The sequence below is a fragment of the Amphiura filiformis genome, chromosome 20, assembly GCF_039555335.1.
Source record: "Amphiura filiformis chromosome 20, Afil_fr2py, whole genome shotgun sequence".
NCBI classification, from domain to species: domain Eukaryota; kingdom Metazoa; phylum Echinodermata; class Ophiuroidea; order Amphilepidida; family Amphiuridae; genus Amphiura; species Amphiura filiformis.
This window is the reverse complement of record NC_092647.1, coordinates 17080616-17107347: the sequence shown is the minus strand read 5'-3', so window position 1 is coordinate 17107347 and position 26732 is coordinate 17080616. Positions and strand designations below refer to the sequence as shown.

Sequence of the window (26732 nt, the reverse complement as noted above, 5' to 3'; positions counted from 1 at the left end):
AAAGGGTTTCTTATGAAATGGCACTTAACTAGTCACTGGCATAACTTATTTTGGCAAGCCAAGGCATTGAAATCATGCATTTAGAGGACATTTGCCAAAAAGCATCCAAGATAGCCGATATGGCACAAAATCAAAATTGCACTAAGTAGGTGAACTTTTTTTCACAACCAAGAATTTCAATGTTATTGGGTTTAATATGACCAATTAGTAGGTGTATGTAAACAAAATCTTAAGTTTTGAAGGTCATTGACTCATTCACAACAATAGAGATTATCCTCATCATGCTCATGTGTATTCCTGTATAGTATTCCTCATTCAAACCAAAGTAGCACTCAATACATTATGAGTATCTTTGTTCAAACCAATTCAATGCTTGACCTCGGAGTTACCTGCATGACTATCGCGGGCTATTTTGAAACAGTTATGGTTGCACATTCAGGTACTTCTTTTGAAAGTCCTAAACAAGGTATAGCCAGCAGCAAGTTGTAGATGTTATAGGCCTAAATATAAGAAAACGTTCAGGGTTAAGATCAGGTGAACAATACATCGAATGAGCACGAAACTTCACATTTATGTTCAGAAAGGTGTCTTCTTAACATGATTTGAAAGGAATATAAAAATTCCAAAGGGAAGCTGGTGATTTAATTTGTAACTCGAGATCTACTTGTTCAATTTTTTAACCTTTTTACAGAGGGTATGATAGAGGTATTACTGGCAACTCTGCCAAATTACAGCTCAGTAGGCCACGTTTTTCACCTGATCTTACTGATTTGAATATTTTGTGCCATTCTTGAGCAGTGCTAAACTCAGCCACTGGCAATTAAGCGCACTGTGGCGATGGACCAATTTTGACTCGCACTTACAGAAAAACAAAATAAGTTATGTTGCTGTAATTTGCAAGATAGTTACAAAATATAATTGGCAGTAACTTCCCCAAATTTTACAGAAAAATATTGAAAAATAAAAGAATGAGATCAATTTAGAAATGTATGTGCAAGCAGTGCACAGTTGAGCTCCCTGCATGTCTATGGGAGTGTTCTAATCAAGTTGATGGTTCATTGGTCATCCCTACTTTAAGAGTTTCAGATCGGATGTGGTTAAGTGGGCGGGGTGAGGCTGACAATCGGGTTTACCTACCTTTAAACATTTATTAAAACTATTTTCTTTATCAATGTCAAAAATTATATCAATTTTCAGTCGGGTTTCTGCTCTTTGAAATTTATATATTCTTTTTTTTTCATTATATCAATATCGTAGTTTTGTTGTAATTACTTTCCTTCGTATGGTTGGATGTTCTCAAAACCTCAAGAAAAAAATCAAGTAAGCAGAATTATTAAACAGCAAATACAATTTTCAAACATCATTTTGATTTGAAATTTTAAAAATTCAAGTATCAAAGCAAGAGTATTAAACAGCAAACACAATTTACGACTAGCTTAAAATTCTCTGCATGTTATAATAGGCTTCAACAAAAATAAGTCCAAGTTTTTAGAATTGGTTCTTCATAGCTCTTGATATTTTGACAAATTATCTCAAAACTTGGACTTTTCATATTGAAGCCTATTATAGCATGCAGAGTATTAAAGTTAGTCGTAAATTGTGTTTGCTGTTTAATACTCTTGCTTTGATACTTGAATTTTTAAATTTTCAAATCAAAATGAGGGTTTGAGAACATCAAAACATGCGAATAAAAGCCATTATTACGATAATGGATATAATGTAAATAAAAGACTTTTTTTAAGTTACGCCAAAAATTATGTCACCCGTGTTAAATGAGACGAAAGATGCACGACAAATAGTAAAAATATTAATCATAAGTATACCAAATTTTAATCAAATTAAATCCTACATTTTACAGAATTGCTGATCAGTCCCGTTGTATGTTACTATGCACCTCCGATTGGTTCCAAATAGCGCGATCGAGTATCACGTGGACTCGCGCGCGTTGAACCAATAAGATTGCAGGAACTTTCTAAAGTAGTTAAGAACTCGTGATAATTCCCCACAAATTTCAACCGTTTTAGGCCAAAATTTTAATTTATCCGCGCTAATCATAGTGCAGATATGTCCACGGCAAATTCGCCGTTTAGTGAAGATTGAAACCGAAATATGCAGTACTAAACCATTATAGTAATCGATTGTCCAATGCAAATTTATTACCACGTGATAATATTAATCCAATGAGCGATCGAATTGTCCGCTACGGTCGACTAATCCAATCGATATTGACATGTATGGGCGGAGCTCCACTGATCGAGTTTTTGGGTATTTTTAAATGGTTTACTGTCATTTACTCATCGAGGCGGTCCCCCGTTATTATAAGGACTATGCTAATAATTTAAAGTTTGACGTGTAGAGAATAAACCATACTTGATTGACAGAAAGTACTAAATTTGTACCTATTACGGTTTCGTGACACCCCTCTTCCAAATGCGGCCAAGCCTGGGCGGTCCGGTGAAGCCAAATGTGCATTGGAATAACACGGGAGTTTGGATATAGATGGTAGATTTCTTTCTCATACAAATGTATGGCCCCCGTTATTAAAGCTTATACCGGGTTGAAAATTCATATATTTTGAAGAAAAAAAAAGTAATTGAAACATAGAGCAAGTATTAAAATCATTGCTTTTATACTTTTTGATATATGATTAAGATTAACTAGTTCACCTCCTATATCTACAACCCAGCGCTACCAGTAGGGGTTAATAATTGCCTATTGTGAGTGCCCCTGTGTTGTGTGCATACATGTAGGCAACAATAACTGCATGATGTGTTTGGAATTCACCAGCCTTTATTCCCCCATGCCGCCACTGCATGCCTGAGATCACCGAATGTGGCTGTAAGGTTTGTCAAAGGGTATCAGCAGTATTGTACAAGCTTTGAGGAATATTTTGGGAATAAACTGGCATTCTAAAAAAGGTTACTATAGTATTAATTTATTCGTCGACATTTTCGTTGTTTTCCGCATCACTGAAGACTAATGTAGACAGAAGAGGAGGTGGGGAGATGATATGACATCATATATCGGCCCCGGTGGGGTCACTCCCATTGTGACCTGTACACCATCCGCGATAATAAAAACGCGTAAAAAGGGTAGTTTTCGTGGGTAGGCACGATACGCGCGTATCGTGTTTCGGGTGTCAAAAACATGAAATATTGGAAAAAAAGGATAGCAAAATTGCAATTGCTAATACGCGGAAATTAAATTTATGGTATGAAATTTGATGCAAGGAATAAAATCCCTGTTTAGGGTGTGAAAACACCTGTTTAGGGTATCGTTTTAGCCGAGGATTAAATCCTTGTTTCGGGTGCTTTTCAAAAGTTGATTATCGCGGATGGTATACAGGCCACAATGGGAGTGACCCCACTCCCCGGAATATCGGCACAACATGGGCGAGAGTACATGTAGCAGTAGATAGAAAGGTCTGAAGTGATCATGAGGAGGGCTACATCCAACAGTGGATTGACATAGCTTTGATAGAAGACTAATGTTGAAAATGTTCAGAAATACAAGACTGAGGTTTGATTTAAAGCAATGATCGTCACTTGAGATATCTTATTGAGAAATAAACAATAATACATCCATATCAAGGATTCACGCGGCTGCTACAATGTGTCTCTTCTTTTATAATAGCTAGGAATAAATACCAGACTTATCTCAAGTGGACGTCACTTCAAATCACTCCCAAGTTCCGTGGATTAGGAATGTTCTCTGTATTCCTAAACTAAGTGACTTGGGGATGATTTGTAGTGACCTCCACCTGAGATGAGGCTGGTATTTATTCCAAGCTATTACATAAACAGAGACACATGTATATAGTAGTCGACAAGTGCATCCCTTTGATATGGATGACATTAGATGAGTGAGCAGACCTGCATAACTTTTAAGCCACAGACATATTGCGATTTTTGGGGATGGTTTCAAAACACCACCACCGCTCGACCGCCGGCATTCTTGCAGAACCGACGGTTTAGCAGTTAAAACAATAAAAACAATACTACCGATTCTACCAGTGCGCGATTGACCGGTGTTTGAGTTTGGTGCCTTGGTATATGTGACCATCCACATCCAAACGCTCGTAAAGTCGGCCCCTGGTCAATTTTGTTTTCTTGCGTATTTAGAAAATATATATCATAAGCTTTACAATGATATATCATTTGACTTTAAACAATATCCAGAAGCGGGGTTATGGGTTGTTAAACTTTGCTACTTCAGTAAAAAGTTACATTATTTTGGTGCTACAATATATCTCCTTTTCTACATTGCAGGTATTAAATATCGATTGGTCATAATTGGCGGTCACTTCAAATCATCCCCAAGTCAACGAGGTTCAGGAATGTCCTCTCATTGTTAATTGTTGGTTAACTCACCACTTGAACAGGATTTAGCCAAAGCAAACAAAGACTAAAGCTATTTACTATAAGTATAAGCTTATTATCCTCTTCAACAATAGGATTAAAGATTGGTATTTGACTGGACTGAAATGAGACACTTGTAGGACAATTATTAGGTACATAATGAATACAAGCTTTATGCACATTTTGGACTGTAACTCGAAATACAATTTGCCGACTTTACGAGCGATTTGAGATGGATGGTCACATATCGCTCGCCTGTCTAACTACTCAAAATCATCCTCTAACCCGGCTTTGATATAAAATTGGACGGGCGTAAGCATCAAGGCGTCAGAAATTGCAACATCGCAATTATCATGAATTTATTTACATTTTTTGTAGTCGATTTTAAAAGGTATATTGCAAAGAAGAAGCAACGTTTTTATACACAAACTTAACAATACGCTAAACAGGAGCAGCAGAGTTTTCATTGATGTCATCCGGGCACTCATCAAGTTCTTTACCATCCTCAATCGCTGGTGCTTGTTGGTATTCGGTATCCTTTCCTTTGAATTTGCAGAGAGTCCATAATCCTGGTGTATTACTTGAACTTCCTGTGGATAATTGGCAACAAAATAATGAATATTACAGGGTAACATTTTAATCACGGTTATAAAATCTCCTCATTCATTTAGATTTTTTAAGTGTTGACAAAATATTTTGCAAAAATGTCTGCCAAAATATGTTACAATAACATTTTGTCAACATTTTGAAAATTCTAGAAACACTACATATTCTAGAAACACCACCAGTGTTGCTGGATCAAGTCATCACTCATGATTAGGAAACCAGACAAGAAGGTTTCTCCATAAAATGTGAGTACTTTGTACATGGATATGCTTTAATATAGAACTTAGCTACAAATTAAAAAATTTGAAAATGTTGTTTTACTCTTTTGTACATATAAAACGATTTAAAAACTTGTAAATAAATTTTTGTATGTTAAAACGCTTTGAACAAAACCAAAACATGCTTACATATTTATAAAGTTTTAAAAACAGTTTTGTGGTCGATGGTCACTGAGTCGTTACTGTTTGTAAATGGAGAAACCTTGTAGATATGGACGGAGCCCGGGGGGTCACTCCCATTGTGGCCTGTACACCATCCGCGATAATGAAAACGCGTAAAAAGGGTCGTTTTTCGTGGGTAGGCACGATACGCGCGTATCGCGTTTAGGGTGTCAAAAACATGAAAAATTGGAAAAAAAGGGTAGCAAAATTGCAATTGCTAAATACGCGGAAATGAAATTTAGGGTATGAAATTTGATGTTAGGAATGAAATCCCTGTTTAGGGTGTCATTTTAGCCAAGGGTCAAATCCTTGTTTAGGGTGCTTTTCAAAAGTTGATTATCGCGGATGGTGTACAGGCCTCAATGGGAGTGACCCCCCCCCCGGGGGACGGAGGTGAAAAAACATAAAATTTATATTCACTTACTAGTGAACGCCTCTCCCTCATCCAAGGTCTGCGGCAGATTAGTTCCTAATGTTTCAGGCAAAAGCAACGCCAAAATACCAGCTACTACGGAGTTGACACCAAAGATTATAAATGGAAGAGGCGACCAATAGTCACCAAGTATCAAGATAAAGGGAGCTATGATGCCACTGACACGAGCACACATAGATGACATGCCAATACCAATGCTCCTGTAAGAAGTAAATAATAGATTACTGGCAAGAGCACACGTAGATGACATGCCAATACCGATGCTCCTGTAACAAGTGAATAACTAGTTGTAATTTTCTTATAATTATTGACGAACCCTGAAAACTATATAAAAAAGCGCAGTGATTTATAGTGCGCTACGCACAGGCACAACGTCTAGACGTTGATCCACAAGCCTCAGCACACTTTACAGTTTGTCGCTGACCACTACGGCCCCACATCATTCTAAAACCATTTCACAACAAATCAGGGACTTTGCAGCTTCAAGAGCGCTCACCCTAGACATTCCACGGATAACCTTCGCAACCGTAGGATCAGCTCCCCGAGTTTTGTGCGGGTTACAACGAGACAAATAGCAGTGAGTTCCTTGCCTAGAAGAATTTCAAGAAAAAAACCTCAATTTTTCCAGGTAAGAGTACGTAGCACCACCATGGTTCGAACTCGCAACCTCTCGCACCATAGTAGAACGCCTTATCGATTGAGCTAACTTCACTGCTTAAACTGCCCCGTTGATTATTGCCGACTATAGAGGGTGATGTGTCCATTTTAGTTGCAGAGCAAAGCTGTTTTGGGCGAATCACACATTGCGCTTCATATGTTATATATGCGCTTCATCAGGGCGAGATGGCCGAGTGGTTAAGGCGTTGCGCTGCCGGCCGGGAGATACGATCGACGAGGGTTCGAGCCTTGGGCTTGCCTTAGGTAAAAATTCTCTTCCCTCCCAAAAAGTTCCTATATGGTCAGGAATCCTTCAATTCAGTTCAGAAATTTAATTTCAGAATTTAATTGAAGAATTTCTATCCGCCCCTATACACTGCTTATCACGTGCAGATATAAGTAGTGTATGTAGAAGTATGTGCTTCGTCCGTGGTTCGGAAGTCACGTAAAGCCGTTGGTGCCGTGTACAGGAGGGCTCTCGATCATGATCCCTGTGCACGTAAAAAGTGTCAGAGCTATTCGGAAAGAGTAGGGGATCACCCCCGGTTCTGGTATCTGTACCCCCTTCCCCTAGGTTCCAGGGCAGTAGTAGTTGTGTATACAGTGATGGTAATAGATTAGTTGTGTTTGTGAAATGGTGATTATAGATTATACGTGTAAAAAAATCGAAATTCGAAGTTTACACTGCCGTTGCAGTGACGCGTGAATTGTCGAATTTACACTGCCGTTGCAGTGGTGCGCCTGAAAAAATAGGCGGGATTTCCTTGAATTATTATTATTATTATTATAGCGATTTATAGTGAGCGATGTTCACTAAACGATGTTCGCATCGGCATGACGTCAAATGACGACAACCCATATCTATTCGCAGAGGCGTGGAATTTTATCGAAAAGGTCAATTGTATCTTATCTTTCTCACTTTCCTTTCTTACTCTCTCTCTCTCATTGTAATTTCTGTATTTATTATCACCAGTACAAATACATACCTGACTGGCGTTGGAAAAAGCTCCCCAGAATAGATATATATCACACTAAATGAGGCCGTGATCCCAAACTTGCCTATCATTGCCACAACGGTACGACCTACACCAGGTGCTAAATAATAAATTGTAATTCATAAACGGTATTAAAATTAATATATAGCAGTGGATTGAAACGCGATTCACACATAGATTAATAAACATAGGCCCTAGATTGACATATTCCATACCTGTGCCCTCTAAACGTACTTGAATTCAGCTGACGCCGGTACAGCGTTCAGACCTGGCGACATTGCTCATCTGAGCTAGGAATCACACCACTAAATCAAGTTCTTATTCTTTTATGTGTTAAAAGGTACCCAAGAAATCGTCATCGTTTATTCAAAACAACATTTTTCCAAATGTTTATGATATATTCTACCCTAGAACCAGTATTTTTTGGTAGTTGAGCGGCTCGATTTTTTTCAGTGGTGCTTCGAACATGATGTAAACCATACCAAACTCTACAGCTCAGCTCATCTAGCTATGTTGTGACATCAGTTGGTCCATGGAACCAAAATCCTTCATAAAATATCCGAATTGTAGTATTTTTCATCTTTTTATGCCCAGATAATTAGAAAAACATGCACAGAGCACAACTATCACCAAAAAATTGGCATATCAGCCTTGGTCAGCGAATAAAACACTAGTTCTTATTTCTTCAGTCAGATAGGGTTGGACCCGATTTAGTGGTGTGATCTCATATCAATTTGTAAGCGCTCTTTAGCAAAGTCATAGATCACTGAATTTACAACAGTACGACAAAACAGGCGAAAATAGTAACTTTTTGCACAAGATTTGCAATTTAATGATAATTGGCCATTGCTCATTCTAATGTGGATAATATAAGTGTGCTCTTTCATTCAATGACATAAAATTAGAAAAATATTGCAAGGAACACTTGAGATTTTAACTTTTAAAACCTACATTTTGGCCAAAATCGTGCTTGGATAGGAGGTCGTTTTCAACAGATTTTGAATTGCGTTATCTGTTGACTTAACGAAAAAAAAGTGTTTTAGGGGGAAGGGTTAGCTGTCGTTTGATATAAAAAATAAATTCAGATTGGATGAAGGGAACACTTGATGTTTTGAGAATAACCATTATTACAGATGCTAATTTTCCAGCTAGACGCTCACACACAGATCTTATGACGCTATGCACTCAACCGTGTAGTGTAATGTGTAATGAAAGACTGTGTAGAGACAATTCACTGCTGGCTTGGACGAAATTGTGTGCTCAGGTGTATCAAGGTGGCAACTGTGTGCATAGATGGTTTATCATGTTTATAAGGGAATCGTTTTTACCAAACCTTCCATATGACGGAACACTTATTGCACTTGTCGGCGCTTACGCGCGAACACTCTTTTGAATACGCTTCCGGTATTTACGCTCTTTTTCAGTTTGTTATCGCGAAATAAGTTATTACCGAAAAGGTCAAAGATTAGATCACATTTGTGGTTCTATTGGGGTCGTAAATATCAAAGTCGTCCGACTTTGACAAAAGAGGTGTCAATTCGAATAAGATAGGATTGTACAATCTTGTACAATTGTATCTTATAAGATAAGATTGTACAATCTTACGTATCTACGTAATGCATCAAAATATTAGGTCAAAATGGTGCTTGACCTAATTTGTAGTGTTACTATTCCAGTTGAAATACATACACTCCCTTGTGGAAGACACGCCCTTAATCTTCCACACAGTGGGTGTAGATTTACAATGGATTCACCCATTTAGGTAACTCCGTTTGAAATTCACACTCCCTCTGTGTAAGATTAAGGTCCTCCACAGAGGGTATATGGATTTTAACTGCTGGGAATAACATATTTTTACAGATTTTGTTTCTCTTACGGAGAAGTGCAGCGAGTATGCAAGCCATTCCACCGCCAACCATATAAATACATAGCGGAATTCGTCTGCCGAATCTATCCAAAATAAACCAGCAAGATAACAGAGCGGGACATTCAACTGCGCCAGACACAAATGCTGCCACATAGTCATTGACACCAAGACCTGACGTACTTAGAGACAGCCCGTAGTATACCATGTTGTTAACAAACCTGGACAAATATTAACATAATAAGAATCGTCATAATATGCGTAATTTGGTATTCGTTAGTACGCGGACATCACGCACGAGGCATTGAAGGTAAAGACAAATTTACCCTCTCACGTCTACCGCTTCGTATAGTGTTGTTGTGAACGTCTTATTTTTATGAAATATATTGCCCACGTGCTTAAATGGGTAAGCCATCAACCAATAGCAAACAATGAGGACAAAATGATGAGAGGGAAAAAAAGGAAGTGGACATAATTATAGAGAGGAAAAAAGGCAAAAGAGAAGAGGAAGAGAAATAGGTGAAAATTTAAGAAAGGGGGAAGTGCATGATGCTAAATGGTTCATAAGAAGTGTCGTTGGTCGCGACGGCCCAAGGAAAATAAAACGGAGCACAATGTTTTCCCAAGACAATGCTTACCAATTATAGAACAGATTGAGTGTCTTAGCTCTCATATTCGGTGTTTTAAACAGATCCCAAGGGGTTGCCATAGCTTTGTCTTCTTTCTGTAGAAGACACACAATTACTATCAATAATTTTAGAGATGGCTTCATAACCCAACCGCATTGGTCCCCTAAGCAGAACCGGTGGTTGGGCTTGAATGCTAGTGTTTGGAACAATAAAACAATTAAACTGAGGGGAGGGGGTTGGGGTTGATACAATACCGCAAATTTTTACATCGCCATTGGATTAACACGTAATCATGAAATCTTCATAAAAATGTAATGTGGTGTGTTGTTAAGTTAGGTTGAAAAGAGGGCTGAAACCACATGACTTTTGTAAAACGTACATAACTCAATAACAACAATAAACCAAGGGAATTTTCAAAGTATATATGACTTGTAGAATGTTGACTGAACTTCTTCAAAACATCAAGGTATTATTTTTCAATAATATATTGATTTTAAATGAAAATCGATCTTTATTGCTGCTCGACCAATAATACTTATGCAAAAGTCGAAACAAACTTACCTCCATAAGTTTTTCATTTTCTTCAAATAAGACTTCTGGTAATTGTGCCTTATTCACTTTAGCTGCTTTCCGTATTATTTGTTCTGCTTTGGCAAATTTTCCCCTACTGATAAGCCAACGAGGAGATTCACACAGGACACTATGGCATTCAAGGAAAACAACGTGCAGATCTACCATAATTATATAATATGCATGATAGTAAATCCCGAGTCTATCATAGTATGCATGATACAACACTGAGTAAATCTTCTACCATACAGGGTGTTCCCCCTAAAAAAAAAAAAAAAAAAAAACACACCACATAACCCTCATTGAGCCCTCTTTTTCCCCTATTTCTCAAAAGTTAATCAAATATATTTTTGGTATGTAAAGAAATCTTTATTCGTTAGCTTTACTAAACCGAAAGAAATATTTCAATCGGCTCACAACTTTTGAAGATATGCTCTTTTAAAGAAATGTTCCCGTTTTTCACTCTGTCCACGGAGGAGGTTTGGCTACTTCAAAGATTAAAAAGGAGTACATGTACCATGCATGAATATCAAGCATTCTTAAATGATAACTTTATAAAATAACATACTTTATTTAGGGAATGGGCTTTGCCGATGGGCTATTGTTTGTGTTAAGTGTCATTAACTTGTCGGCAAAATGGATGTGGGATGGGACTTCTCTTGCTATACTAGCAATTAAACTTATTTTTTTCTTGGTTATTTATGCCTTTTTGTTTTATTATGTTTCTTACTTTCTTACTTTGTTGTCTCCTGCTTTCTTTTTATTTACAACCCCGTTTACAACATGTCATTTTCTCTTTTGGGGCTAAAAGGTAGCCTGTTTTGTATGTCCTTGGTTCTTCTGAAGTGAGTTTACTGTGCTGGTTTTCCCCCTACCTGGTTGCCTCCTTGACGAATACATGTTTCAGCCCTGGTCCTCATTGCATCAATTACATTGCGAACCCTCCTTGTGCGCCGCATACTTCCGAATGCAGCAGAAATACGGTTGCGAAGATGTTGGAGGCTAGCTGGTGATCCTCGCTCATACTATGTTTAATGACCGTATAATGCATTTTTCACATTGCAAGGGTGCCGAATTCGGCAACCTTATTTTCAAACTTTCAGAGGGCATGTACAGGGGGGTTACAATATTCTGATTTCACTAAAACTGGGTTTTTCTAGTTCATATTGGTTGTCTCCATATTTTTGGCTGGGGTAAAAATTGTACTCATAGTGAATGCATTCCAAAGTCTAATACTATTATCTATCCATGTCAATAACCGTGTGTTTCGTTTTAATCTTTGATGTAACCAAACCTCCTCCGTGGACAGAGTGAAAAACGGGTACATTTCTTAAAGAGGATATTTTAAAAAATTGTGAGCTGATTGAAATAAGTGTTTTGGTTTATTAAAGCTAACGATTTAAGGTGTCTTTACACACCAAAATACATTTGATCAACTTTTCAGAAATAGGAGAAAAAGAGGTCGCAATGAGGGTTCTGTTTTTATTGGGACACCCTGTAGTATGCATGTTACAACACTGAGTAAATCCTCCGCCAAACGAATCTATCACAGTATTCATGATACAATATTGAGTAAATCATCTACCAAACGAATATATTGTCTATGGTCTTAAGCGTTAACTTCAGCAATAAAAGATATTCCTTTCAGATCAAGTTACTTACGGAATAAGCAGGAAAAAGAGCACTAATGGAACCGACATTACAAGCTGTAGTTGTCTCCAGTCTCGTATAAAATAGGCAATGATGGCAAGTAACATGTACCCGGCAGAGAAGAACAACATGATGAGATTACCAGCCATTGACCGCTTGGAAGGGCCGACGATTTCACTCCCTGAAATATACAAAATGGTGTAAAAGCGTACGTGTTGATATATAATATTTGCCGAAACAATAAAAAAGACAGATATATATTCCGTATTTCGATAATTAAACCTTTGGATAGCCCTTCCGATAATCAACCAATTCAGCTTAATAGCAATGTATTTACGTGTGTGTTATGAAGAGAAGTGGCCCTGAAATAGACCCTTGAGGAATACCAATGTTTATAGGTTTTATATTAGAATGCAATGAGTTAGTAACCGGATCCAAATAAAATACAAACAAAATCTTTATTTTGGTTTTACGACGTCAGAGTCTTCAAATTAAGATAATAACACCAGGTAAACGCCCATCTTTTTTATTTCTCAAAATACAATAATAATTGAATATCAAATAGGATCGTGGCACAAAGTATTTGACATTGAGAGAATCATGTCCCTTTACATGTCCATTCGCTACTTGCACGGTTCCGCCATTATGTACTATGTGCGGGGAGAGCCTCGAACTGGCAGGATACATGAAAGGAAGAATTATGTAACCTTACACAGAATGTTATATGACTAGTTCAATTCCCATTCATGTATGCTGCCAGTTCGAGGTTCTCCCCGCACATAGTGCATAATGGCGGAACCGTGCAAGTAGCGAATGATCTTTTGAAGTGCCCCGGTTAAACAGCTTTTAATTGATTCGAACATTCCCTGTATAAAGATAATAAACAATAATGATAATAAATCATTTTCTCTTTTGTGTTTTATAATGAACAGCATAAATCTTAATTTTTAGAACAATAACCTAATATAAAGGCACATAAACCGGCCATATTGGTTAGACCTATGAAGAACCTCATGATAGCGTAGGCTGCAAAATTCGGCGAAAATGCTGCTACTGTTCCTGATATAGTCACACCACCAATGGCTATGAAAAATGCCAAGTAACGACCAATCCTGTACAGAGAGAAATAAGATCAAAATACGTATTAATGAAAACCAGTAACAGACTGCCAAAAATATAATACACATTATAAATACTACTATTTTTTTTATCAAACTTCATCACCTTGTGTGTACGTATTATATTGATCATGCACTTTAAGAATTTTTGACTGTGAAAGATATTCCGTGGATAAGAGAAGCCATTTGGATCAGGAAGGGTAAATTAGTGGGCAGAGTGAAAGACATCATTGCATGGTTGTGCAGGAGAAGCGTTTTCTGTTCTTCGAAGCTGGTCCGACCAAAGATTGTATGGTTGGAATATTTAGAAAGTTGATTTCAATATTCGCTGCAATAAAGTTCATGGTAACATTCGACTAAGGCTATTGACAATAGCTCGGTGATGACATCTGTAGATCTCAGTGAGCCTGGTAAGTCATCTGCATAAGACTGCCTCCACCAGTGGTCCACATTGCGTTTGTAACGTGATATGTTTCATTACCCCGATTGTTTACGAATGAGGGCAGCGGACATGTTTTTTCTGTTCGGCACATATAAAATCTGAATTTTGTCAGTTTTTTATTTCAAAACGCACGTTTGTTTGTCAATACGCACTATCACGTTCTTTCAACACATATATTCAAGTGCAAGCCTTAAAATTGGCTTCTTTAGAAAGCAAAAATTACGGGAGATATTCATCATTTTCTACCCCGGTATCCCCGGGTATTGATTTAGTTTCCCTGCTATACAATGTAATTATTTACCAGGCGATGTCGATGTGTGGTGCTGGAAGCTGATACCGTATTTATCAATGCACCTAAGCCCTGTTCTGGCAAACGTCCTTTTCTCTTGTTACACCTTACTTATTTTGAAATTCATTAACATTTATATTTAGGTGTCCACGAATTTATCCTTGGGGTAGACCACAAACATTTAATTCCATTATCAGACCTGCAATTCTTGTCATTTTAAATTTTTCAAAATGTTGGCGTATTAGGACTAGTTGTTGTTTTTAAGAATATTTTACACAATTGGTCACACGATTAAGAATATTGCATTCTGTCACAACTAAATATCTATATCAAATGTATGGACTTATTTTTTGAACTAGCTACAGCTCGATGAAAGTACACACCTGGTTTATGTTAATGATAATGTGTTTTATAAACAGAAAATATATTAGTTGGAGTTATTTAAAATGTAAATCCATTTAAGTAACTTGCTATTTTTACTTTCCATGCTCGATGAAAGTATACACCTGGCTCAACAAAATATGTTAAAACATTTTAAATGTTAGAATGGTAGGTTTTCATTTTAAATATAAATTTTGTATTAAAACTTTCGCAACTTTGGTGAGCAAAGGTGCATTTTATAGGATATCTGCAAATTGTATGAAATTTGTCAAAGTTGCATGGAAGTATTATTACAAAGGATCACACGCACTGTTTTTGAACTAAAATGTCCAAAGAGTACTTAACTTGAAACAAAAGGATGTTTAGGTCATAAACAGGGTGTTAAATTCCTACAAGCAATACACATAAACGTTTAATACCCAAATGATTTGATGAGTTTAGGTAGTCTCAATAAAAATAGGCCCTGTGGATTGGTGACTTGGGAAAGTGTCAATTTACAATGATGCACAAATCATCTAAATCTCTGATCTGCTCGTCTTGAGGCTTATCCTCACGAGTGACCAAAAACTTGGGGAGAAAGGACATCGCCAGAGGCGTTGCAAGGTGATATTTGCTTGAATTTTTCGCAAAGGAACCTCTTTAATTGGTCATTTGTCGGATTGAAACTTGAATTGAATATAAATATTTTATGCACGGATTGTTAATTCTCATTGCACGGATTTTTATTTTCATAACATAACATAACATAACATAAATTTCATTTATAAAGCGCATAAGACTGAAGTTTCGATGCGCTGTACATCAAATAAAAAGCACAGGAAGATATACAATGTGCTAGCATAAAGTTTTAAAAAATACATCGAGATAAAAAGTACAATAACATTATAGAAACATTATAAAATACAATATTATAACATAATTGAGATAAAAAGTACAATGACATTATAGATACATTATAAAATACAATATTATATCATGGCACAGAATAAGTGGAAAAACATGAACATTGTCCTCCAACAAGCAAAGAAGAGATGCATGGTGCTATAAATTCAGATTAAATAGATGAGTTTTGAGTTTGTTTTTGAACTCCGGTACGGTAATGGCATTGCGAATAAAGTCTGGTAATTTATTCCATTGATACGGAGCAGCGACAGAGAAGGCTCTGTCACCATAAGACGCGGTATTTGTACGCGGACCGGGTTTGAGAAGAGTCTGTTTTGAAGATCTGAGAGAGATTGATGTGGTAGGAGCATAGTCTGAAATGAGTTCAATGATGTATTTTGGAGCGAGACCGTGTTTAGCTTTGAAAGTTAGCAGCAAGATCTTGAACAGTACACGATGTTTAACTGGTAACCAATGTAGCTTCCGGAGGACAGGTGTAATGTGGTCACGGCGCTTGGTGAGAGTAACAAGTCTTGCTGCTGCATTTTGGATACGTTGAAGAGGTGCAATGTCACAAGATGGTAAACCGTAAAGGAGACTATTGTTGCAGTCTAAGCGGGAGGCCAGGCGCTCGGTGGAGCTCTGATCCAAGTATTTCCTGAGCTTGCCAATTTTATAAACACCATAAGAGGCAGAGCGACAGACATTGCGAATGTGCTGTTTCATTTGTAAAGTACTATCTATGATGACACCAAGGTCTTTAGCAGAAGAGGAAGACTGTATTTCAGCACCTCCAATATTCACAGTAGGAAGAGGTGATGACTTGCGGAATTTTGATCTGATATGGATTATTTCAGTTTTGGTATCGTTAAGCATCAGCTTATTATGAATTGCCCATGACCGAACATCTGCAACACATGCTTCGAGTCTACTAATCCCTTGTTGGTGCTCAGACGGTTTAAGGATTAAGTACAATTGGGTATCGTCAGCGTAAATGATATGTTGGATACCTGTGTGCACATTGATAACATCGCTTAACGGGCCTGTGTATAACACAAAGTCTAAAGGTCCTTTGACAGACCCTTGTGGAACTCCCCATGGCAGTGGAAATGCATCTGAAATTGTATCTTCGACCATAACGGCTTGAACACGATTTTTCAGGTACGAAACGAACCAATTCAATACAGTTCCTCCAATACCATATTTGTCCTTCAATCGCTGAAACAAGACATCGTGATCTATTGTATCGAAGGCTGCTGAATAGTCTAGAAGGACAAGAACTGCTTCCTGTCCTTTGTCGATGGCGAGGAGAAGATCGTTTTGGACTCGCAATAACGCAGTCTCAGTCGAATGATGGCAGCGATAAGCTGATTGTGCACTGGAAAATAAGTCATTGCTTTGCAGGTAGGTCTTAAGCTGAGCAGCAACAACTCTCTCGAGTACCTTGAAGATGAACATAAGGTTCGCAATGGGTCTGTAGTTCTGAAGATCATTACAATCAAGATTGATTTCTTCAGAAGAGGCATGACATAGGAGACACTATCAAGGATATCAAGAAACATTATTGCTTCCTTATCAGAATCTACATCAACGTGAACATTGAAGTCACCGACCATAATAAGATCTTGTGTTATGGATGGTATGATCTCGACAAATGAGGAAAAGTCACTCAGAAACATTTCAGAGGTTAGCTTGTTCTTAGATGATGGATACGGCCTGTAAATAGCAAAAAGCCTCAATACAGACGAGTTATATGACACAGTCATATCCATGTACTCAAACGATTTCATTATAACAGTATCATTCACTTTAACTTGAAAACCGTGACGAACAATGGCACACACTCCTCCACCACGGGAAGGGCGTGGAACATGATACATTTGGTAATTTGGTAGTGTGGCGTATAAGTCTCCAATAGCATGATTATCAAATTGGTCACCTCTGAGCCAGGACTCGGTGATGATAAGAATATCCAAATTGTTCTGAATGACGAGATCACAGACAGAAACCACTTTGTTTTTCATTGACCTAGCATTCCAGTGTCCAATGCTGATGGAAGTGGCAGGGTGTGTTGATGTAACATGTTGAGCAGTTGGTAGTGGTTTTTGTAGCTGAACCTGAATGATATTTGGCTTTTGTTCATGATGAATAGGAAGGGATTTGAGATTTTCTCTTCCTGCTGTTGGAGCAGCAAGTCTGGCATAAAAATGGCTATCATTTCTACTAGTAACAATAGTACATATGGATTGTTGTTGTTTGCTGAAACTTCGATAGCCCTTTCTAGTTGGTTGCACACTACATATATTTAACTCATTGAGCCTAGAAAAGACATCCTTGGCAACTCTGTTTGGTGCAAAAGTCTTAAGATGCAACAAATCCTCTCTGGAGTAGCACATATTGGGTGGCGTAACAAACACAGTCAATATGATGATGGTACTTGTCAATAAGTTGATAACACTTGTAGTTAATATAGCACCAGCCATGTATGAAGACAAATTTAGTGAAGAGCAACAAGATCAATACCACTTTGGTAGCTGTGTAGTAGTAGATACATAATGGAACATACAGAATGAAGAGATGATATGTCCCAAAAATTCAAAGAATCACTGTTTTTTAGCAAACAAGGCAAAGATCACATTAAATTGCTATCCAGTCAGAGTCAGTATATAAGTCATACACATCAATATGATATCAAAAATCGAGAAATTAGCAACTTTAAAACTATCAAAATCTTATGAAAAACCAGAGCTCATTTATGTGTGCAACCTGGGCGCAACACAAGCAACTGGCAATAGTTGCTGTATTGTGTTTGTGAATAGTACATATTACGTTTCACTGCACGAACGTGTCAGGAGGCACGTTAAAATAGCCCCTGGCATTACGAAGGTTGATTAAAGAGGTGAAGGCAAACAACATGCCTGCAATAATAACATTTAAAGACTTCAAGAAAGCCTTTGACACATTCCATCGTGGCAAGATTTTGAAGATTCTGCATGCAGTCCTATGATATACCCAAACTGATAGTTGATGCTATTGGCAAAATGTACAACAACACCAGAGCCACAGTTCTTTCACCTGATGGTGATACAAACATGTTTGAAATCTTGGCTGGCGTACTCCAAGGAGACACCCTAGCGCCATACCTGTTTTTGGTGGTTCTTGATTTTGCTCTGAGAATGCCAATTGATGGGAAGGAGGAAGAGTTTAAATTTCACCTAAAAAGGAGGAAAAGCCGATGACATTGCACTTTTTATTGCACTTATTTTATCCCGAAGCAAGCTAAGGAAATGCTCCAAAGAGTTGAAACAGCAGTACCAAAAGCAGGATTTAAGATGAATGCCATCAAATCGAAATTCATGTCATATAACAATGGGCAGGAAAACATCAGGACCAAAGATGACAAAGAACTGGAAAAGGTAAAGAACTTCAAGTACCTAGGTGCCTTAATGGAGAGCATAGAAAAGGACGTCATGATACAAAGGACAACAGCTTGGAGGGCTTGTAGCAAGCTTATCAAAATGAAGTCAACTATACCCAAGAGATACCGAAGCATGGGAGAAAGAAGCTTGGAAGACCAGCTCTTACCTACATTAACATCATCGACACAGGATTGGATGCAGAAAAATTCAAGACAGCGATGCAGGACAGAAACCTATTGAGAGCCATTGTGATTCAGAAAACCACCCGCCTTAGTAGTAGTGGTAATCATTTGAATGCATTTGTCATTCTGATTCCAAATTTGGTCATGAAAATTTACAATTCCGACATTTTTTTGAAAAATAAAAAAATGAAACTTGTCGTCGGCAGTCGACACCCGAGTAGATGAGTCATCATCATTTCTCTTCAAAAACAACAACAACAACAACAACAACAAAAGATTGAACTTAACATAAATATGATTAACTTACCAATCGGCAAGATTACCGAAAAGAAAAGCTCCAAGCAGGAACCCAGCAAAGTAGGCAGAATCGGCATATTTTGGGAGATTCTTGTTTTCGCACACCAAATCGAACTGTATGAGGAAATGAGAATAACGTTGGAAAACAATATAATGTGTCTATATCTTATAAAATGTGACGAAGTGAGTTTAAGAATCGGATATTAACGTTTGCACACTATTTTTGTGGGAGCTGAGAGTACACCAGACATATCGAATTGCATTCTGAATACAAGGAATCTTCAATACGAAAGGTCAAAATTTTATAAAATATCATTTTTATCGCGAATTTAAAAAAATCAAAATAATTTGATATCAGGACATTCTTCATATTCAGAATGCAATTCGATATGTCTGATGTGCTCTCATGTCCCACAAAAAAAATACTGTCCAAACGTTGCTTCCAGAACTTAACCCTAGAACTACGAAGGGAATGCGCGTCTTTACGCCCAAACAGCTTAAGCTAGTCGTATATCCATCCTTTGCGCTCATTTTAATGCTAAACTTTTTACCTAGCACCTCACCCTTGGGGGGGGGGGGGTAAGGACCAACCATCAAAAATTACCAAGAAGGGGAGGGGTGGTGACAAAGCCATCTGTGAGGTTAAATTTTGCAAAAAATTCACATTTTTTTTGGAGAAAATACCAAAAACTGTTTTTAACCCAAATATCAATTTTCAAAAACTATACGAGTATATAAATATCTACCAAAAAACGTTTCAAAACGTTAAAAGGGGCCAAGTTTAAATATTGCGCGGTAAGTGGTTCTTTGTAGCCATGCGAGGCGAACTAGTTGGATATCCATATTTCGCGATGAGTGGTTTTGAAGCTTCGAGGGCAAACTAGTTGGATATCCATATTTCGCGGTTAGCAGTTCTTTGTGCGGGGCAAACTAGTTGGATATCCATATTTCGCGGTTTGTGGTTTTTTGTAGCCCTGCGGAGAAAATTAGTTGGATATCCATATTTCGCGATGAGTGTTTTTTTAAAGCTTCGAGGGGCAAACTAGTTGGATATCCATATTTTGCGGTTAGCAGTTTTTTGTAGCCCTGCGGGGCAAACTAGTTCGATATCCTCATTTCGCGGTTAGTGGTTTTAACGACCCGTAAGCACCCCAATCAGCTGCATGGGGTAAAAATGTATTAAAAAAATTAATAGCTGAACCCACTAGTTCAGCCAGGGACTGGCAACGACATATTGATATATAGAGTGTATTCAATAAACCCAAGCCCGGAACGAGAGCTGCTAAGTAACCGCTATCCGAACCATAAACACATGCATGATCAGACAACGAGTGTTCAATTTCGTTATTCGCTACTTGCACGGTTCCGCCATTATGCACTATGTGCGGGAGAGCCTCGAACTGGCAGCATACATGAAAGGAAGAATTATGTAACCTTACACAGAACGTTATGACTAGTTCAATTCCCATTCATGTATGCTGCCAGTTCGAGGCTCTCCCGCACATAGTGCATAATGGCGGAACCGTGCAAGTAGCGAATAGCATCCCACGTTGTACACACGTCAGTCGATCTAACTTGAAATTAAAATTACTGTTTCGAGAAAAAGAGCTTTAAAGTTTGAACACTTGACGTTTTTCTTTTTAAATAAAATAAATTATTAAACAGGTCTAATGTCTTAGAAAATATATAAATCTCATTATTTGGTGCAGAAAAAAGTTAAGAGTCCCACGTAACATCGCATGGTAAAAAGTGAAAAGTAATTGAACAAAATGGTGTCGTTCAACGATGTTTTAATATAAAATTATACACTACGTTTCGTACAAAAGTACTTTATCAACGCGCCACTACAACGAGATTTCCCATATTCCGTCTGATCTTAGAGTCACTGGCCTTAAGGGGAAGCTGCACCAGGATTGTTGTGAAATAGGGGTATTTTTGTCTTTTTACGTTTTTTCTAAATTAAAAATCTATAGAATTTGGGCCTTTATTTGCTTTTTATTTGATTCAAATCGGACATTTGGGTCAGAAGTTGCAAGTAATCAAAGGGAACAACGTAATGCGAAAAAGTCGCGAATTGAATTATGTCCTATACTAATACACGTAATGTATTGCTTATGTATTGTATTGTTTTCAAGGGGCGATATTGAAGGAATTTCTGGATAAAAATTAATTTCTGAATAATGTAATATGTTTATTGCATATAAAGAGTGCTAATAATTAGTATAAATGTTATTGTTGACAGAACCATGATTTTATAATATTTGATATGCATAATTGCTGCCTAATTAACATATTTTACTAAAAGTGTTTCTAGACTTATAATGTCATTTTCTGCCAGATGTCGTTTCGCGTCATTTTTTACCTTGCGCGTCACTTTTCTTGGTAATGGTGCATCTGTCTGAGCTTATATTTGGCAGGTATGTTGGACATACCTGTATCTAAAAATTTACAGAAGGAAATTTTGAAAAACATCTGGTAACCATGGAAACGACCCGTTTTCGTAAATTTTCCGCCAAAATGCGCAAATTTACCAATTTTAATGCACCGTAGCGTAACCATACAACCTTTTTTTGAAAATTCCCTCTGTAAATTTTTTAATTAGACCTAAATTTGTCAAATAAAACAAATTTCAGAAAAAAATACCAAAGAACGACTGAGAAAAATGGCGCGCAACGACATCATGTAAAAATCCAACATGGCCGCCGTTACCATGGTAACCGTTATAATGACGATAATTTTTTTGGCTGGAATCGCTAAGTTTGATCAGCATACACATTCCCACCAATTTACAAGTGCACAGGTCAAATACTTTAGAAAATCACTTTTTTCAGTGCAGCTTCCCCTTAAACCTCAGGTTCAGATCACTAGTGTTGGTTGAAGGAACAACATACTATATACCATTACGGCACCCTTGCAGTTTTTTGTATTAATTTCCTGTGTTTTCTCATTTTCTTTTTTCCTTCTTTCTTTCTCTCTTTCTTTCTTTCTCTCCTTCTTTCTTTCTCTTTCTTTCTTTCCTCCTTTCTTTCGTTTTTCTTTCTTTTTTCTTTCTTAATAGGCCTACTTTCATTATTCCTTTCCTTTTTAGTTCTTTTTCTTTTCTTTATTTCTTTCTTCTCTTTTCCTTCCTTTCTTTTTTCCTTTCTTTCATTCTTTCTTTCTTCCTTTCTTTTTCTCCTTCCTTCTTTCTTTCTTTCTTCCTCTCTTTCTTTCGTTCTTTCTTTCTTTTTCTTTCTTTCTTATTTTCTTTCTTTCTTTCATAGGCCTACTTTCATTCTTTCCTTTCCTTTTCTTTTTCCTTTCTTTATTTCTTTCTTCTCATTTCTTTTTTCTTTCTTTCTTTCTTTCTCTTTTCTCTTTCTTTTTCATTCTTTACTTTCTTCCTTTATTTTCATCACTCTCTCTTCCTCTTTCTTTGCATTTCATTTAATATCTAGAGTTTGTCTGCGACCGCTTTCGCTCGCGCTGCTTTAATTTGCGTGTTGCGCCATTTCTAGTACGCACCTTTTAACATCGCGTTTCTCATTTTGTTTTCCGTGCTCGCAGACATTCTCTATTTTGCTCACTTTGATAAAGTACTTTTGTACGAAACGTCAGTGTATAATTTTACATTAAAACATCGTTGAACAACACCATTTTGTTCAATTACTTTTCATTATTTGGTGGCATGGTGGTGATTTGAGGATGTCACCAATGGAAAGAGCGCCTCACATTACCCATGATATGGATTTATCTCAAAATGTCAAAATTTGTCCAAGGTATTGTCAATTCATTTTAAGCCGCTGGTAACCAGTATGCCATAGCCTTTCTTGGCCATATAGATGTGATGGGATTCAATTTTATTCAATATCTATGCTGACCAACAGATCGTTCTACGGTTTCACGATTTAAATTACTATAGGCCTATGCCCTAGATTGCCGAGAAGGCATTGATGCAAACATCATGCATGTGAAATGTTCCAAAGGTTAATGAACGAGAATGTGCGTATATTTATGGCCTTTACAATATTTGTTCTTGTTAGGTATGGGGTATTATTAAATTAAAAATAGTACATGTAATATTAAATGAAATCCTGGCACAAATAAATCGTCTTCATTCAATTGTGCTCTCTTTAAAGCAAGTAGAAATAGCTTGTACACTTTCAACATGGGAACACGTTTTGACGTATGTATAATCATGATAATTAGTAAAAAGATGTAGCTCAGCCGCCAGCCAACAAAAAAAATTGTCTATAGTAGGCCCTATACGAGAAACAAGATTTTCTCTCTGAATTGGTCGTATTTTTACGTGTAAGAAAATCAATCGCATTATCGTGTTCACTCAAAAATTTAGAAAATAAATGGGCACTTCTGGGTTGAGTATCTATATATTCTATAGAATTTAAGTATGATATATTTTCGATGGTAATATATTTTCACTTTCAAAGTTTGTAGTTTTCATAATTGCAATTTCTGAATATTATATAAAAAGCACGAATAAGTCTATAAATGTAAGAGTATCGGATCATTTTGAATGTTAAACACCAGCAATATCAGGGATTGCCGCGATTCTTGCAGTAGCTTTTATGAATAGAATACAATAGTGGATACAATAGCGGAACAATAGAGCTCTCTTACGGGCAAATAAACCTCGTCGCGTTTTGCTAAATGTCACTTCTTCTTTTTCAAGAACTAACCGAACTAACCGTTATTTTTAAAACTTGGCAAAACATCGCCCGATCCTTTAATCTAGTACCCGTTTTTAATTTTTTTTTGAATGCTAATAAATAGTTGAAATTTAAGTGAATATCAGGCTTTTTTTATTATTATTATTTTGCCAAATTTAGCATTTTTCTACTACTAGTGAAAAAATTCTCAAAGTTCGTTAGAAAAGGTCCTAACTATTTATATTTATTAGTTTTTAAAGATTAATAACAAAATAAATTTTCTCCAAAACTGAGCAATTTTACCCAAAATTTGACTTCATAGATGAATTAATCGAGTCTTTAAACAGCTTTGAGGCCCAACGCTTTCCATAATTCCAGGGTTAAAACCTACCTTAACCTCCCTTTTGAAAACAAAACTATTCAATAACATGCAGCACCGGGGTGGAGATTTATAGGGGAAGGGCAAAGCATTTATGGCAGGTTGAAAGGGAGGGGAGCAAACGATTTTTGGGCACAGATATTTTAGGCACTGTTTCGATATACGGGTAAAAAGCATGTAAAAAAGTGTAGAAACATGTTAGGAGAACTTCTAAATTCAGATTCCCTAAAGTTTGTCATGTATTAAGGCCAGGGTGAAATGTTTTTAGCAAAAGTCAAAAACAAACAAACAAACAAAAAGGGGGCGGGTTGCTACGGTTTTAAGAATTCACCATCCGGGGGTAGACATAATAATCTAATAGTTGCACAGCCCAGAGAAGATATCGCACACTTCCCATAATGCATTTCTCCCGTTTTAATTTCATGTACTGATTTGCTATCTAGTGCAATCTGGGTCGATAGTGACACAATGTATACCTCAATAAACAAAGCATATCCAAATCTTGCAAGATATGCTAGTCTTCACTATCGACCCAGGTTTAGCCAGTCTATTCTCAATATGGAAACAAAGAAAACCTTTAGTGATGCGAGTGTGTTTGATATAAGGTGGTATATCGTGCTGCAAAGGATTCTGGGAAGGGTAATGTATCTTCTCTGGTGCAGCCCCTTACGTCTTGTACAACGGTCGTCTTATATTGCGATCTGTCATACTCCCAAGTATCGCACTCCTGTGTCACATTTGTTTTCAGTTTTGTAGTATCATCCTCGGTAAAACCACTGATATTATACCGCTTACATTGCTCATACACCAATGCTCCCTTCACAAGTTTATGAGGTATAGTCAAGTTTTTCTGAGCAAGTTCACATTCTTCAAAGTCAAGACCAAACCCGGTACAATTAAATGCATCGCTGACTGGAGTTGGTATGGAACACCAATGATCCGTTCCCGCTGCTAAAAACACCGAAGCAATATTATGAAACGCCCATGGAATACAGTAGAGCGAAGCCAGAAGGTAAATTCGCCTCTGGTAGGGTCCAAACTCACCAAGCTGCTTCAAAATATCGTCGAATAACATATTTGAAAATGTTCCAACTTTATTTTACCACTCATATACCTTTAAATGCGAGTTTGCAAGAAATACTGTTACAACACGACTACATTTAGCTCGGTCTGTGCCACAACTAAACAAAAAGTCTTACAACAATAAGTAGGTTAAGCTAGCACATAGGGTAAGCCAGAACGCTAAGCCAAAAACATTGTAATAACACATGCACAGCTGAAAGAAAAAGAACATGACCTAAAATGTTTGCAGATACTCTCTATTTTAGAAAAATACAGCACTAAATTTTTGGATTAAAAATATTTTTCTGTTTTGCAAATGAAGCATAGCTATAGCTAAATCGTAATCCTTTAGTTAGTTCTAACTGACTGTGAAAGTTTATTTTGTGGTCAGTTTTTGGAAATAAGAGCCAAAAACATGCATTTTAGAGTGTTTTTCGTATGCTGTATTAAACAATCAAACCCAAAGACCTGTACGAAGACTAATCTCGAATAGTGCATTCTTCTTTTTAGAAAACACATTTTCTAATCTTTTTCATAAAAATAATCAAAAATAACACAAAATATCAAAATTATGACCTAGCCCTTAAATGCCTCAATTTGTGCCAAGTCTTAGAATTGTGTGACTACAATTGTAAGAAAACATGGCAAATTGCATGTTTTTGGCCCATTTTTCCTTAATTGCAAAAATAGTAAAATTTGGGTTTTATTGCCAATTTGAACTTACTTAAAGAATTACGATTTAGCTATGTTTCATTTTGTAAAACAAGATAATATCATAATATCATATCAGTTTAATTCCAAAATACGACTGCTGTATTTTTCTGGAATCAAAAGTAGTGGGTGTTGCTACAGTGACAAACAAAATGGTATAGAGCCCAAAGCATTATAATATTGAAATGGTATAGAGCTGTGTTGAAAACCATTGAAATCAGACGTTTTTAAGAAAAATCCAAACAAAAATAAAAGCCCGCGCGTGCAAACTTGTATGTGTACTGCTATTATGTAGAATTGCTCTGACATAGTTTCGGGGACACACGCATATTCCAAAATTGCATGTCGTTTAGGAATTGAACTTGGCTTTTGGTATTAATGAGATCCTTGTTTTCCAACAAATTCAGGCTGCCGGTCAATCAGTTGTACCTTGTTTTTAGCGTAATATGCATGATCGCCCGGTTGCCTGGATTTGTTTGAAACCCGTCCCTCGATAGGTTAATTCTGCTTTAAGGTTAGCAACTATTTTAAACTGTTTCAATTTGGTAGTTCACAGCATTTTGCGAATGGTAGTGAGCTTTGGTAAAAATTGCATTGATCATTTCATAGCGGGCCGCGGGGAGGTATCACATATATACTTTTGTAGGTCCTGTGGTTCTTGAGTTATGTTGTAAAGAGGGCTAAAACAACACTTTTGTAAAACGTACATAACTCATTAACAA

The 26732-nt window shown here is 37.0% G+C and overlaps 1 protein-coding gene across 1 annotated transcript; it reads right to left on the bottom strand.

The window, feature by feature from the left end:
* Positions 1-1805: 1805 nt before the first annotated feature.
* Positions 1806-25396, bottom strand: LOC140142751 (organic cation transporter protein-like). The gene is made up of 10 exons (XM_072164742.1): positions 24908-25396; positions 19223-19326; positions 13163-13314; positions 12215-12383; positions 10544-10682; positions 9992-10077; positions 9366-9574; positions 7481-7589; positions 5829-6037; positions 1806-4948 (listed from the first exon to the last, which is right to left on the bottom strand). Exons 1-10 carry the CDS (start codon positions 25310-25312, stop codon positions 4800-4802), a joined length of 1731 nt encoding a protein of 576 aa, XP_072020843.1. The 5' UTR covers positions 25313-25396; the 3' UTR covers positions 1806-4799.
* Between the last annotated feature and the right edge of the window lie 1336 nt (positions 25397-26732).

Coding starts and splice junctions, on each gene's coding strand:
- LOC140142751 (XM_072164742.1), bottom strand. CDS start 25,312: ATGTTATTCGACGATATTTTGAAGCAGCTTGGTGAGTTTGGACCCTAC. Junction 7,590..9,365: donor CATACTCGCTGCACTTCTCC/GTAAGAGAAACA, acceptor TTTATTATTTAG/CACCTGGTGTAGGTCGTACC. Junction 6,038..7,480: donor CTTTTTCCAACGCCAGTCAG/GTATGTATTTGT, acceptor TACTTCTTACAG/GAGCATTGGTATTGGCATGT.